Source organism: Pipistrellus hanaki (assembly GCF_964339955.1).
Source record: "Pipistrellus hanaki genome assembly, chromosome: 13".
Classification (NCBI taxonomy): Eukaryota; Metazoa; Chordata; class Mammalia; order Chiroptera; family Vespertilionidae; genus Pipistrellus; species Pipistrellus hanaki.
In genome coordinates, this window is record NC_140515.1 from 26,048,727 (window position 1) to 26,064,750 (window position 16,024).

General features: G+C 53.0%; 1 protein-coding gene across 1 annotated transcript in view; it reads right to left on the bottom strand.

Annotated features, from left to right (window-relative positions):
• Positions 1–13,981: 13,981 nt before the first annotated feature.
• The window catches only part of SSUH2 (ssu-2 homolog), a 28,149-nt gene continuing 26,106 nt past the window's right edge, over positions 13,982–16,024 (bottom strand). Inside the window, exon 12 of the mRNA XM_084901575.1 lies at positions 13,982–15,520. Coding sequence (XP_084757701.1) covers positions 15,374–15,520 — 147 coding nt within the window. The 3' untranslated portion in view covers positions 13,982–15,373. The remainder of the gene's footprint in view (positions 15,521–16,024) is intronic.

The window sequence follows — 16,024 nt, forward strand, 5'->3', positions numbered from 1 at the left end:
CGAGCCGATGAATCCCGAGCTAATTTCTACCTGTGTCCACCTGTCCGTGTCAGTTTCCACAGGTCCCGAATGGTGCCGCCACATGGCACGGCGCTGGGACAGCCTGTCTTTGGGGCAGGGCTGTCCCTGTATCGGGTGAGTTCCCCTGGCAGTTTGGTTCACAGAGCCAGCAATAAATAACACAGCCTCCCTCAGCGAGAAATTTACTGTGTTCCGTCATCAATTCTCTAAAAATCTTGCCAGTTACTGAGGGAAGAAAGTCTCACTTTGGCGCCAGCATGTCTTAAACACCTTTCTGATGCTAGTTAAGCTCTCTTTTTCTTAACAAAACAAAACAGAAATACAGCAAGCCTCAGGCGTGGAGTCTCTGCAGGCAGCAGTTAAGTCATTAGCTAAGACATCATATTTGAATCCGTAGCCACTTTCTGTTTATGGAAACGATGCCGGCTTCCCATGAACAACCATAAGACAATGTAATGTAACTCAGGTGTTCTGCAAATTGAGAATACGCACACAGATTTAACACAGACCGGATGAGGCTTGCACAGGTCCTTCCTGACACCTCCCAACGTGAGGGGACACAGGAGGGGCAGGCAGAGTGGGGAGAGAAGGCGATCTTAACCAGCCACGTTTGAGATAACCGATACCCAACTTTTCAAACTCTGCAAAAGCATGGAACAATATGAATGTATTTTGTATGTTTTATTATTGTTGTTGTTGTTGTTGTTGTTACTTTACTTTAAAAGGGCTCCCTTAGTTCTCTGGCCTAGAACTCCAGGAGTCATCTGTGACTTTTCCTTTCAAATTATCCTGGATAGTTATCACCATCACCATCATCATCATTATCACCATCATCACCATCATCATCACTATCATTACCATCGCCATCACCATCATCCATTACTCTCCTCATCCTCGTCCATAGATAACAGCATGTCATGTACCAAATGCTTGTTAGGAGCCAGGCACTGTGCATAGCCCTTACACTCCAGTCATCTCAGTGAATCCTTCCGTCAGCACCATAAGCAGAGGCACCCTTACCCAGCCCGCTTTAGAGAATGAGACAGACGGAGAGGCTGAGAGACTTGCCCTTGTTTGCACACCAAGCAAGTGGCAGTCAGGATGCACACACAGATCTGTCATCGGAGTGCAAGGTCTTTATCACTGCACTTTCCTGTCTGTGGTGCAATCACTGACATAGTTTAGGCTTTTCCTATTTCTTTCCAGATCTTCAATATGACCTAACCAATATTCCTGCCTCCCATCTCCCCTCTTCTCCCATGGGAGCCAAGCCGTCCTTTGTCCAGCCACCAGCATGACCGATCTACACTCAAATCTGCCCCAGGAACTCTGCAGCTCAAAATATCCCCAAAGGGTACCACCACCAAGATGGTTAGTGTAAACTCTTTGCACCTATCAGGGCTCTCTGATGGAAAGCAACAGAAATGACTGAATATTTTAAGAAAAGGGAGAAGCAAAGAACAGAGAGTTTGTTGGAAGAATACTAGGTAGGTACTTAAGCTAAGTACTCACCATGAGTTTGTTGAAAGGATACATAAGAAGATCAGTGAGTCAATGGGGCAGGCTGCTTGCTGCATATCAGCTCTTCCTAAGCAGAAGTGTAGAGATTCATGGAATTACTTCAGAAGCCTCTAGTGGGTAAGGCTCTGGGCCACACATAACCCCTCCCTACCACTTCCATCTGTTGAGTTGAGAGGATCACACAAAACACATTCATTAAGGGGTCCTTTTTTAAACCACAGGTAAAGTATATAACACATCAGCCTAGAGTCTGAAGATTCACATTCTAGTCCTGGCTCCACATTGGGTGGACGTTCTCAGGCTAGACATGCCCCTTCTTCAGCCTCAGTTACCAGATCTGTAAGATGGCCACATCCAGCAACTGTAAGTTGCCTGCACTCAGGGAGAGAATGATGCAAGGTGATTGTATAAACACTGAATAGGTCCGAATGCAAGCTCTGCAGATCCACTTTCTTCACTGTACTTTTTGAGTTAATATGCAAATGAACTCTAGCCAGTCATGGGAAATGGTGGGGCCTTGAGAATAGTGACAGGAAGAGGGCGTTGTTCAGAGGAAAGACAGACTTGGGTTTCAATAGCTACTAATGATCCACTAAGTGCATTCCCAGCAGCAGGGTAAGGAGGAGGAAGCTGAAAATCAAGGAAGGGTGGGAAAGAGTTGGAATGTGTCCACCATCCAGCAAATGGATGACACAATAGAACATGTATCCTGGACGTGCATGTATGTACACTTATTGGAAAAGGCCCTAGAAAACTTTCCAACAGTTTCCCACACAGATGAGGAAGCTGAGCATCAGGGAGGCTAAATAGCCATGGCTTTCACTACTACCGCTGTTGTACCAGTGGTCTCTGCAGCCCCAGGTCTCCTGACCCACACACCATGCCTGCCAAATCTTTCAGCCACTCCACACACACAAATCCTTTCTTTGTTAAAAAAAATATTTTTAATGACTTCAGAGAGGAAGGAAACACCAATGATGAGAGAGAATCATTGATAGGCTGCCTCCAGCAGACCCCATACTCAGGATCAAGCCTGCAACCTGGGCATGTGCCCTTGACCAGAATCGAACCTGGGACCCTTCAGTCTGCAGGCTGATGCTCTATCCACGGAGCCAAACCAGCCAGGGCTACACAAATCCTTCCTAAAGCACAGCCCGCCTACTGTTGCCCCAAAGGGATCCTGTGGCCAGCGGTCTCCCTGAGGAGGCGATGGTGCTTCTGAGCCCAGGGGGGGCAGAGGCAGACAAGTTCCTCCACGTGAGCCCAGCACACAGCGCTTCCGCTCTAAGCTGGTTGGCACCAACCCACGGTCGATCTGCCAAAAATCTCCCGTGCTCTTTGGGCTTGAGCCCAAGGTCATCATATCACTTTCCAGGGAGCCGTGGAATTGGGCCCAGAGGGGAGAAACATCTGGAAAGTAGAAAATAGATACATATTACTCTTGGAACCAGATCAACCCTCACCCACGGCACATGCTCACTAACAGGCAGTGGGTTCACCTTTAAGACACATGCATATGGGACCTGAAAGTAGGGCCAGTAACGGGGGGGAGGGGAGAGGGACATGACCTGGGGGCGGAGCCACACCTTGAAGAGAGGCCACACAGGAAAAGCTGCATCAAGACTGGTGCTCTCCCAGGTGTCTGGCAAGAGACGTGAGCTAGTACAACTTCTCTGGAAAGCAACTTACAAAAATATATAGAAGTATTTTAAATGCTCATGTCCTTGATAATTCTACTTTAAAAACAAGGGAATGAAGGAAATAATCAGAGATGAACACAAAATTGTGACTACAAAACATTGTGTATACATATCATTATCATCATATACATAAACATATATATTATTATATATCTACTATTAGCTACCATAGCAAAAGATAAATAAAAATTAGAAAAGAAAAAGAAGAAAATTAAATGCCCATTATCATGGGAATAGTTATTTTAAGCAAATTACAGAAATTTATATAATAGAATAAAAAGTTTAAAATATCATGCTTATTCATAATGTCTACTCATAATGCTGAGAAGTAGCATGCAAAGTTATAAGAACCAAACAACTACAGCGATCTTGAAGAAAAAAGCCTGGAAGGAAATGCCCTATAGTAACTGAGTCTGAGTTGAGAGGCAAAAGCCTGGGTGATTTCTGTTTACGCCATGGCTTCCAAGTGTTCGGTAATTACTAGTCATCTGAATGGCTTTTATAATCAGAAAAAAAATGGAGGCACATCTTTCAGCCTAGGCACCTCAGAGACCTCCCAGCAGATTTGCCTGGAGTCCTCTGTACCTGCTCCTGCACCTGGCCAATTCCAATTTCCTATGTACATTTGGCATCTTCTCTGGTTGATGCTATTATATGTCTGACCTTAGGCCACGCCTTGTTTTCACTTTCCTACAGCTCTTTCAATGCTGCTCTCTACCTGACTGGAACCTCTTACAGCCTCAGTTTCCACATTAATGAGTGGTCACATCCAGTAGTCCTTGGTTCCCACACTCTATGTCTCTAGATCCTGGTTGTTCCCCGCTCAGTCTGGAAGGAACACTCTATGGTGGCCCAAGTGTGCCAGCCTGGTGAGTTCCTGGGGCCAGACACATTGAGATGCACCTTTTTTACCTCCAAGTGACCATGGCTGCAAGGGGATTCCTGGGGAGCTCCTGGATGCGTGTTATAACCAGACTCAGCTCTTCCTTTGTCTGTGTGACTCTGCTCCCGCCCTCGCCAGGACACAGAGCCCCACCCCTTACAGGCTTCTGTAAGAAATGCACTCACACCAACCAGGTTGTTCAGAGTCCTGGCAGGAAACAGCACATTCAAATTAGGATAATTTAAGTGGCATTTAATGGAAGGAAATTTTACAGAGGTAGGGGCAGTGTGTAAAGAACCGCCAAGGAGCTAGCAATAGCCAAGCCAAGGCTAGGTGGAATTGGAAAGTAGGGGGAAAATATCCCCCAACATCACCTGCTTTTTCCTTCTGATGCCCTGACCAGACATACAGGGAAGTTCCTCATTGGCCGAACCCAAAGACAAGCTCCTCATTGGCCAAACCCAAAGGGAAGCTCCTCATTGGCCAAACCCAAAGGGAAGCTCCTCCACTGGCCAAATGCAAAGGAAGCCGAAAGGCAAGACAGCCCATGCAGGATGGCTTCCCAGGGCTAGAGGGCAAATCCAGGTAGAAGAGGCTCCACCCACCAGGAATTTGGGGATTTCTTGCTAATATCTCCTGGCAATGAGTGTGCACATCCAGAAAGAAAGCCCACATCCCCCAGTGCCCTGAACCCCCTTGAAGAGCCATCACCTGGCATGCTGGCCTTCCTTAGGCCTTCTCAGCAGTGTCCCTCTCTTTCCCCCCCTCCTGCCCTCAGCACAGGGTGCTCAGCCTTTGAACCCATCACTCCCTCCCCCACTTCAAGCTCCCCTCCTCCCTCCTCGGTTATGCAGAGCCACTCCGAGAGCATCTGCCCTCTGTCCCAAGGGGCATCGCAGCACGTGCTCCCCAGCAGCACCTCCCCGAGAGGAGGGCTAATCATTTTCTCACTGTTTCACTCTCCGCCATCTGTGCTGCGCAGCTCAAGCTCATCATTAGCTGTAAAGCCTTGGTCCGGGAGTGTTGCAAACGAGTACTTTCCCCTATTTGATCTGGGTAAACACGTGTCTGCCAATGCAAACCCATCCCTTCATGGATCATTTGCTGCGTCTACAGTTCCATACTCCCGGGCAAAGCTAAAGAGGCTTTTCTGCCGCTGTATGAGCAGCCATGGGTAGATCTTCCAGAAAACTCTGAGTCAAGCTGGAGGAATGAGAAAAAAGCAGATGCTTTGAGCCAGAAGGAAGTTAGTGTTTGCACAGTCAGATCTGACTGTTCCCTGCGAGAGTCTGGTTCCCTGTGCCTCGCAACAACCAGCGACCCAGAGCCCTCTGCCCACCTCTGCCGGCAGCGGGCAGGGCCAGACCACACTGGCTGCCCAGCCCAGCCCGTGCTTACGGCTCTCTAAGTGAAGGGGCTGCCCTCTGACGCCTGAAGCAATTGGCCTTTGTCTTCTGGAACCATCTCCTCGCTTTGAGGCAGAACGGTCACAGTGGACAGTGTGGGCTGCGGGAGTGCAGGAGAGTAGGGAGTCTGACACCCCTGCCCAGCCTCAGCCAGAACCCAGGAGGTGTAGACAGAGTTGCCAGCCCAGCCCTGCATCCTCAGAGGAAGCGCCCCAGCCGGGGTTTCTCAAGTTCACGTGTGACACTGAGAAGGTCCAAGCTTACTGTGCCAGGATGCAGAGGTTGGCGGCGGGGTGCCCTGATTCCAGAATGAGCAGAAATGCTGCCCTGGTCCTGGGTGGTTTGCTGCCTAGACTCCCCTCCCCTTCTGGGACAGAACCAGCTTCTCCTAAGGAACCAGCCTTCACCCTCTGGACCCAGGAGATTTTCATGGGGTTGGTCCCATTCCCTGGAGCCTGGTCCGGCAACTCAGCTCATTTCACCACCCAGGCCACAGGGATGGGCTCTAGGCTGGCAATTTGGCCCACTGAGTCTCCGTTCTGGAACTTTTTCTAGAACAAGCAGGAAATCCATGCCCTCTTGGATTTGCTGAGAGGAGTTGCTGAGAGGGGCCGTGTGAGCCTGGATCTGAAGTGGACAGCTTGCCACCGACAGGACAAGAGGCAGAGAGAAATGGGTTCCTACAAGCATCATTTGAGCCTCTGGGCACACGCATGCCGTGAGTGTGCAATTCTGCCTGCCTGGCTTCTAGTTGCACATTTTTCAAGTGAGAAAAGGAATTCCAACTTTCCCTTAGGTCGAGAGTGGATACCAAGTGAGGGCAAAACAAACTCAGTGAAACATAATGATCACACCCTTTAGTGAGCATTAACTCTGTGCCCAGCATTTCCCCATTTAAGTCCCAAATGACTCTCCAAGACAGAACCAATAGGCATCATAATAATCGCTGATGTCGGATTAACGCCATAATCATTATCCAGTGCCAGGTGTGTGCCAGGCCCTGTTCTCAGGGCTCCCCGGACACTTCATACTCCAGTCCTCACAGGAGCTGCAGGAGGAGTAGACATGACTGCAGTCCCACTCTGCAGCTGGGCAGACTGAGGTCACAGAGATTGATAAATCCAGGTGGATTCTATTCAAATGCCAAGGTGATTTTACAACTTACCACTTACATGCTGTGAGTGTGTGTACACTACTTGTGTCTTACCTTGTTTGGTATGTAAGTAATTCCCCTCCCATGGATGATTGGCAGGGAGAAGGATCACACAGGGCTCTGTTAGTCACCCTGTCCTCAGCAGTGACACAAACAGGAAGCCATGGCTAGCACCCTTTCCTGCGCTCCAAAATGAAGCTGCTTTGCTCTCAGGGGGGCTAACGAGATGGCCTAGGACCACCAGCTTGAGCAAGAGGCCCAGCAGCCATAGTGGTTCCCAGCCGGCAGGCAGGCAGCCCCTCTGCCCGCCCAGCCTGGGCAGGCCACTGTCAGCTGGTCCGCACACTTGTCCCCTGGAGTCCCTGGGGTCACCCCTTCATACATACATACACACACACACACACACACACACACACACACACACGGTCTATACCGGCACACTCCATCTGCACCCAGGACTGAAAGCCAGACAGCCGGTTAGAGCAGCGCCTGGCCCTTCACAGATGCTAATAAATGCCTGGCACGGTCATTATCTGCTGCAATCAGTGCGAAAGGGAACAGGAACTGAAGCTGTGTGGCTCCTGCCAACGCCAGGTTAGAGGCGTCCCAGGGCTTGGCAGAGATGCCAGAGGGGCCTCCACGGGTTCTGTGAGCATAACAAGGGCTCCTGGATGGAGTCGGGAGGACTGTTTTGACATGAGCCTCGAGGGTGCGATGCGTGGGCTTCTTGGTGATTGGGGGCATCTTTCCTGGAATCCTGGGTCCCTGGAAGAATCGAAGGAAAGATGCTCTACTCTTGCCTCGAAATAGGCAAGAGTAGAGCATCTTTCCTTCAGTTCTTCCAGGGACCCAGGACACCAGACAAACAGACTGACAGCACCCGGGAAGGGGTGAGGAGAGGCGGCTAGTGCCTGAGCTCCCTTCACTCACAAGATTAGAGCACAGTGCTGCTCGGCCCTACTGCATTTTGGGGTTCCCAAAGCTGCCTGTGGTCAGAGCCTGTTCTCGCCTCATCACACGGAGACACTCAGCGCCTGGTGGGGGAAGCACTACCGTCCCCCTCTTACCGAGGTGAGAACCGAGGCCCCCGGTGAACTGGGTGGCCTGTGGCCCCATGAAAGCCAAGCAGAGGCGATCTGTAGGTCAGCACGCCTGGTCACTATGTGGGAAGTGAATGCTTTGAGAATGACAATGCAGGACTCAGAAGACCCTGGGATCCGGGGAGGGGGCAGACGGAGAGGGTGAGGGTGGGGGGCTGGATCATGGCCTCAGAGAAGCACATGAGTTCCAAAGGCAAGGAGGAAACCACGAGGGAGTTAATAGTTAACGGAGGTCCAGAGTGAGAGCTCAAATGACCTCCCTCCTGAGAGCCTTCTCTGCTCCTTAGGGCCAGACCTATGCCCTCAGGGTCTCTGCGGCCTCATGGCTCCCAGCCCCAGCCTGGTCCTCAAGGGATACAAACTTCACAGAGACACGGTGTCACCAGCAGCAGATCCTCACCAAGGACTGCAGCGGGAATAGGTTAGTTGGCAGGTGATCCCTGAAAAATAGTAGGAGCTCAGGCCAGTGAGACAGAGGAAGAAGCCAGGGAGCAGGGTATTGCCCTGGGCACCAGGAGCTCAGTCCCACTGGGGAGCACTAGGGGGCGCTATAGAACACAGGTCAGAGTTACTCTTTATCCTCCAACTCACTGGGCCCTGGGTGCAGGGTTGCTCCTGGGGCATCCACTCCCTAGCACTTCCCATGACCCAGCTCAGTGAGGCATCCTCAGCATGCCTGGGAACAGGAGTGAATAAGGCAAGAGCCTCTCACAGCTCTTATTGCTGAGTCATTATCATGCCTACCTTCCCCCACTAAACCAGACAGAGTGTGGGCTCTGCAGCCAGACCGCCCATGTTCAGATCCCTGCTTTTCCCTGGACGTGAGACCTTGATTTAACTTCTCTGGGCCTCAGTCCCCTCCTCTGTCGGTAATGCCCACCTGGAGGGACTCACGTCAGTGGACCCATAAAGAACTGGGAACAGAACTGACACGTGGGTGGGATCCAGAAATGCTCGCGGCTATTGTGAAGGCCAGGTCAATGCCTGATTCACCTTCGTTTCCCCTTGCCTGGCCAAGTTAGTGCCCAGCACAAAGGGACTCAGCTCATGTTTTGAATGAATGAACTAATGAATGAATGGATGAATGGAAAGGAAGGGAAGGAAAGGGAAGGGAGGAAAGAAAGAAAAGGGAGAGAAGAGAAGAGCTGAAACCAGTTTGGCTCAGTGGATAGAGCGTTGGCCTGGGGACTGAAGGGTCCCAGGTTCAATTCTGGTCAAGGGCATGTGCCTTGATTGTACAACATCCCCAGTGTGTGTGTGTGTGTGTGTGTGTGTGTGTGTGTGTGTGTTCAGGAGGCAGTTGGTCAGTGTTTCTCTCTCATCAATGTTTCTGGCTCTCTGTCCCTCTCCCTCTGTGTAAAAAATCAATAAAATATATATACAAAAAAAATTAAGAAGAAGAAGAGGAAAGGAAAGGAAAGGAAAGGAAAGGAAAGGAAAGGAAAGGAAAGGAAAGGAAAGGAAAGGAAAGGAAAGGAAAGGAAAGGAAAGGAAAGGAAAGGAAAGGAAAGGAAAGGAAAGGAAAGGAAAGGAAAGGAAAGGAAAAGAAAGGAAAGGAAGGAGCTAAGGTGCTGACCTAGACCATGACCTCTAGTTTGGCATCTCAAGCATGGCTTTCTAAATGTACTGTTGTTTCCCATGCGCCTTAGGATAGAACAGTTTTGCATGGAGTCTATGAGTAATAGCAGACAAACTAAATGCATCTCTGAAGCTTTCTGAGGCTGACCCCATAGCCCAGGGCCTGCTGGGAATGAGAGACCCTCCTGAAGTTGATTTCACCCACAAGGACCGCACGGAGGCTCTATGTGCGGACGCCTGCTGCCCTCTGGTGGACAGAGTCAAAAGCAGCAGGAAGCCTTGGAAAACTGTTGTTCCCACTCCTTCCCAATGAGAACAATAGTTTCGCTTTAGTTTGCAAAGCGCTTTCACAGTCTGTGTCTTATGTGAGGCTTCAGACAACCTGGCAAGGTAGGGAGGACAGGAGTGAGCCCCGGGCCAGGCTACCTCGCTGCCCAGATGAGGAAACGGGATGTAGAGATGGTAAGCCCATGGGGAGCCAAGAAGTGAAATGCAAGGCGGAGGGTTCTGATTCCAAAGCCCCATCATTCTGACTCCAAATCCAATCTCCACTTCTGATTATGCGTGAGAACCATCGTGGGGCATTGGTTAGGGTTTCCTGATCTCAGGCACCAGCGCCCGGGTATCTGGGGTGGGGCTGGAATCTGGGTGTCCGAGGACTGCCTTTGGAGTCGCTGCCTGCCTCCTGTGGCCTCGGATTCTCCACCTCCACGCTCTGGGGCTGTGCGGGCTGTGATGACAGAAGACCACAGACCTGGGGGCTTATAAACGGGAAATGTCTCCCGGTCTGGGGGCCGGAAGTCCAAGATCAAGGCAAACCACAGACTTGGTGTCTGGTGTGGGCCCGAGTGTCAGCTCTCAGACGGCCCTCTTCTCACTCTAACCTCACACCGAGGGGGCTCTCTGGGGTCCCGCTCATAAGGGCACCGATCCCACTTACGAGGCCTCTGCTCTGATGACCTCAGAGGCCCCACCTCCTGATTCCATCACATCAGGGGTTAGAATAGGAACATACGTTTTGGGGGACACAACATTCAGTCTGTAACACCCTTCTTCCCCAGATGCTGAGTCTGATATCGTCCTCCCTGGATCCCCTCACCTACTACAGCTCAGCTCTCTCGTGAGCTCGTGTGCCATGCGCACCCCATACGCTGTCATTTCGTCGCCCGCAGTCCTAGCAGCCACCGCTCCCATTCACAGGGGGGTCTCCGGCAAGCTGCCATTGAGCCAGGATGTTACCCCAGACTGTGGCCACGGAGGCCACACCATGTGGCTCTCTACCACACTGCACTCTCTCCCCCACAGTGTCCCGGACCCCTCAGTCCTGCCTGACTGTCCAGTCACGGAACAGAATCCGAGGGCCACCACACCGACAATGACTAACCTGGGCTAAAGATGAACCCGCTCCTCAAGCCCAGGCCACACCTTTCCTTTAGCCGGAAACTTCAGCTCCGCCCGCTGGGGCAAAGCAAGGAAACACCCAGACTTGAACATGAAGACAGGTGGCAACACCCTCCGCCACCGGGGACCAGGGTAGAGGGAGGGGACCCCAAATCGGGATGCTCTGGGGCCCTTCTGCTCCAGAGTCCAGGAAGAATACCCAGAGTGACCTAACACATTTCTACAGTGCCTTTTCCACTCTGAGAAACACTCCGTCAGAAAGTGAGGTCATGTCAAAGGCTTAACTCGGAAGGGAGGGAGGGAAGGGAAGGGAGGGAGAGAAGGAGGGAGGGAGGGAAGAGGAAAGGGAGGGAGGGAGGGAGGGAAGAGGAAAGGGAGGGAGGGAAGGAAGGAGGGAGGGAGGGAGGGAGGGAAGAGGAAAGGGAGGGAGGGAGGGAGGGAGAGAGGGAGAAAGAGAGGGAGGCAGGGCGGGAGGGAGTCTCCAGGAGACCCCAGTGGTCGGTCAGGGGTGCACCCACCTCTGACTCCCAGAGCCTGCGCCTGTTGGGCTGCTCCCTGGGCTCCTGAAGGCAGGGGCTCCGGGGAGGAGAGACAGGCGTCAGGGAGGGCTCTGGGCCCCGCCTTCTCACACACACCCCATCACAGCAATCATGTGTTTACATCCGAGTCTCATGTAAGATTGCATTTGGGGGGAGATGTAAATGGTGCCATGAGAAAGGAAAGGAAAAATGAGAAAAGGAAAAGCAGGATTCAACCCAACTCCTCACAGTACAAAACACCCTTTCCCAAAGGACCTGACCCGAAGGACTTGTGTGCATGCACATAGGCATAACCAGTGGACGCAGACATGGGGAGGCAGGGGGCCCGTGAAGGCATGTGCGCGGTGAGGAGAGGGGAGGGGAGGTCAATGGGGGGGAAAGGAGATATATGTACTACTATTTGTTTTAGTTTAACCAATAAAATAAAATAAAATAAAATAAAATAAATAAAAAACCTGACCCCCAGGAGATAAAAGGACACATCGTCGCTGAGCTGGCCAGGCCACCTGACAGTGCAACCCGTGGAAGAATTTCTGGCACCGAGGCTGGCAGCGCAGGAGGCAGATGCAAATCATGGGACAACCGCAGCCTCTGAGGAGGGGCTGATGCCTGGGAAGGGGGTGCCTGAGTGAAGCTGAAGGATGAAGAAAGCAGGGTCTCTGGCAGTCACCGCTGCGGTGTGTGGGCCCGAGTGTCAGCTCACAGACGGCCATCTGTGACAAGCATTCAGCACACCCCACGAAAGGAGTTTCACTCATTCGGGGAGACAGCCTGCCCAGGTGCTGAGCTCCCACGACTCTGAGCCCCGCACCTGATCTCCTTTAACCTCTTCTCCCCCGAAAAGCAAGCAGGGTCAGCCCCACCTCACAGACGGGGAAACTGCGGCTCAGTGAGGCTGCCAGAGCTGCCGGTGTCACGCAGCTGGGAACCAGCGAGGCTGGGATGGGAACCAGAGTGCACCTGCTCCCGCCCCATGCTCTCCCCACAGGCCCTGTCGGTTAAATGGGAGCAAAAGGAGATTGGGATTCTGAGCACAAGCCGTCAGGGCCAAGCCGCTGCATCTGGAAGGTTCTTCCCTGCTGGGAAACGTAATTCCACTTAAGGTGTTCGTCCCAACCATGAGGAAACACAGTTCTCTCCTCACCCTCCGAGTCAGGGGCTGCACGTGAACTAGAAATGAGAGCCGGCTATGGAGCGACAAGCTGAGCTGTGCTGCCGGCTGGTGTTGGGAATACCAACAATGAGGGGGGCCGTAAAGGGGGGGAAACAGGGGAGGAAGTCCCTCCTGCCTTCTGAGTAGTGATGTTCCCCACCTGGCCAGCACACACAGACCCCATGTACATACAGATACACACACACACCATGCATGCACACATACATTCACCATGGATGCACAAATTTGTGCACACATGCACACAGAAGCATGTGCACACACCATGCACACATATGCGTGCATACACACATATGGATACACATTCATCACATGTGCACAAATACACACGCACATGCCATGCACACATGTACATTCATAGCGTGCATACACACATGCCAGGCACACATATACACATACACATACATACATACACTTGTAGCTATCACCACCAATTTGTGTCTGACACATGCGCATGTGGTAAAGCTCCCCGATTCCCAGGGATTCCTTCCTTCTCTGCACACATGCCACCCTGTGGGCTCCAAGCAGAGACGTCAGCCCTCTGCGAACCCCACTGAGCCCAGCATGGCTCTGGCAGAGGGACACCTAGCGCCTGCTCAGCAGGGCAACACAGAAAAGGCGAGCACTTGCATCTGATGTTCCAAAGCGAAGTTGTATGGGGAGCAGAGCCACATCCATGGTGGTCAGTTTTGGGGTGAGGGCTGCCCTGTGCACCCTCTCTACCCCCCACGACATCGGCTGGGTCTGGGCTCCACAGTCAGAGCCAGTCAGTCCTCAGAGAAGGGGGGCCTATAGCAGGGGTCTTCAAACTACGGCCCGCGGGCCACATGCGGCCCGCAGAGGAGTCTGATCCGGCCCGCCAGGTTTTTTGGGCAGTGAGCGCAGCCGAGGTGTTACAGTAGGAATTAGTAGTTCATATAGTCCGGCCCTCCAGCTCTCTGAGGGACCGTGATCTGGCCCCCACTTTAAAAAGTTTGAGGACCCCTGGCCTATAGTCATACCCTGGCTGCAGCAAAGGCACACGCAGAGGACACGGCAGAGGACACCGGTTACCGAGCAGAGGCCCCGATCCTCTGGGACTTGGCCGGTCCGTGGGGATGAGGGCCTGTGGTGGGGGCTCCCGGGGCCTCCACTGGAACAGCGCCCTTTGCACCCCTCCCTCCCGCTGGATGTTCTCATGGGGTCACAGGCCAACAGTGTGCATGGTCCCGGTTTATCCTGAAATGACACTTGCATGTGATATACTGAGACATTAATATACCATTTACATTCCATTTTTTAAAAAGGCCATTGAATGCCCAAAGTAACAATAAAGGAGAAGTGAGAAGAAAGTGGCTTTTCAACACGTGTATTCAGTCTGAGGGAATGCGCAGGCCCAGAGGGCCCGTGACATCATCAGCTACGGGTGTGGACTTGAGGGGAGGGAGAGGATCACAAGCCATTTCTTTTCTTTTTTCTTTTTTTTTTTTTTTTTTAATATTTTATTGATTTTTTATAGAGAGGAAGAAAGAGGGATAGAGAGTTGAAACATCAATGAGAGAGAATCATCGATCAGCTGCCTCCTGCACACCCCCTACTGGGGATGTCCCCACAACCAAGGTACATGCCCTTGACTGGAATCGAACCTGGGACCTTTCAGTCCGCAGGCCGACACTCTATGCACTGAGCCAAACCAGTTTCAGCCAGAAGCCATTACAAAGGAGTCTGGGAAATCAGAGGAGTTGGCTCTATATAAACATCGGCCTGTGCTCAGGGGTAACTGATGAGAGTCTGTCTGACTCGGTTCGGCATGAATGTCGTGGGATTTCCACAGTCCTGTGAGACGTGGGGAGGAGCTTCATGGTGGGACGCCCCAGGCACGGCGGCATCTGCTTTCCCGGACTCCACCACCCGTCCCCTCCATTGTGCAGGCCCCCGGGGCAGAAGAACCCCCTCTGAGACCAGGAAGGTGGGTGGGGACACCAAGGGAGGGGGGCTGGCCTCCCTTGTCGGCCAACCAGAGCCGGAGCCTCCAGGCGGAGCACACAGAGCTCCAGAGCTTCCGGGGAAGAGGAGTGGGAAGCCTGGAGGAACCCTCCCTGTCTCCCCCGCCACCACCAGGCTCTGTCTCCACAGTCAGAGTCACCCCCAGTCTAAGGAGCACCTCGGCCTGCCCTTGACTCCCCTCCCCGACACACACACACATGCACACCCTCCGTCTGTCCAACACAGCAGGTGTGCTCGCCCTTTCGGGAACGGGGGCTGTGAGGGGCACTGAGCCTACGGCAGCCACATTGTGAGGAAGCCCAGGCTGCACGGAGAGGCCGCGTGCAGGTGCTCCAGCTGACAGCCCGGCGGAGGTCCCAGCCAACAGCCACGCCAGCCCCAGATCTCTGGTGACCGGCCTTCAGGTGATCTCAGCCCCTGCCCCGGAGCCATCGCAGCCTTCCGGTCTTCCCGGGAGGGGTCCCAGGCATCACGCAGCAGAGATAAACCCTGCCCAGGATGGCCGTGTCTGAATTCCTGCCCCACAGGAAGTCAAGATCTAGGATAGGAAGGTACTTCGTGCCCGAGCGCCCTCCTTGGTGTGCGTGAAGGGGCAGCCGATCCGTGCGCAGAGGAGCGCCTGGCCCAGGGAAAGGGGGGGCCGCCCCACACGCAGCCAGGCACCGCCTTTGCTCTGTGTGTCCTGAAGGGTTGCATGGAGTTGAGCTGTTGCAGGTGAGACACAGGATGGAGGCCGCCGGCGGAGTTCCGGAACGCCCTGTGCTTGGTAGATGGTGAGGCGAATTCTCTGGAAGGACAGACACGCCAGCATCATCGGTGAGTGACTGTCCAAAGCAGCCAGTGATGCGTGCGCTCCGAGGCCTCGGCGTCCTCCTGGTGGGTGTGCGCGGCGGGCTGGGGGCAGCCGGGCTGAGTCAGAGGATGGTGCAGCTGCAGCAGAACCGCTCGGGGTAGTCGGCCGCGTACACCCGGTGGTCGGTGCCGTAGATGTAGTAGACGCTCGTCTTCCCCTGGTACCAGTAACTCACCTCCGTGAGCGGGATCAGCTCGATGGTCTGGCGCTGAGGAGACAGCCGGCCGGGGGAAACCTCAGGGCCCTGCTCAGGCCACTCTCCTGCTCCCTACCACCTGCGGGCTGCAGCGTTTGCTCTGGAGTTGGCATCTTGGCTGCCATCTGCCTTTCTAGCTGTGCCTCCCACGACATTCCTACAGAAACGCTAAGCTCGGGCCCAAGCCGAACCCTCTGGTTCTAGGTGCCGTGCAGTGGAGGCACAGGCATCCTGGGAGGGGGAATGGGGTGCACGGGGAGTCACCGGCCAAAGGGGACATCTCCCAGAGCATTTATGTCAGGTGGGGGTGGGTGGGGAGGAGGGAGAAAAGTAGAGGAGAAAGTCATTTTAAACATTTTTATATTACAACAACCATGGACATATTAGGGAGTGGTTATACCATTTGAATTGCATTTCAGGATAAACATTGACACCAAAGAAATTCCAAAGTTTGGTAGGCTGATTCAGGCAATTTTCTCAGACCCCTGCCCTCTCTTACCATGGTTTTGCATCCAC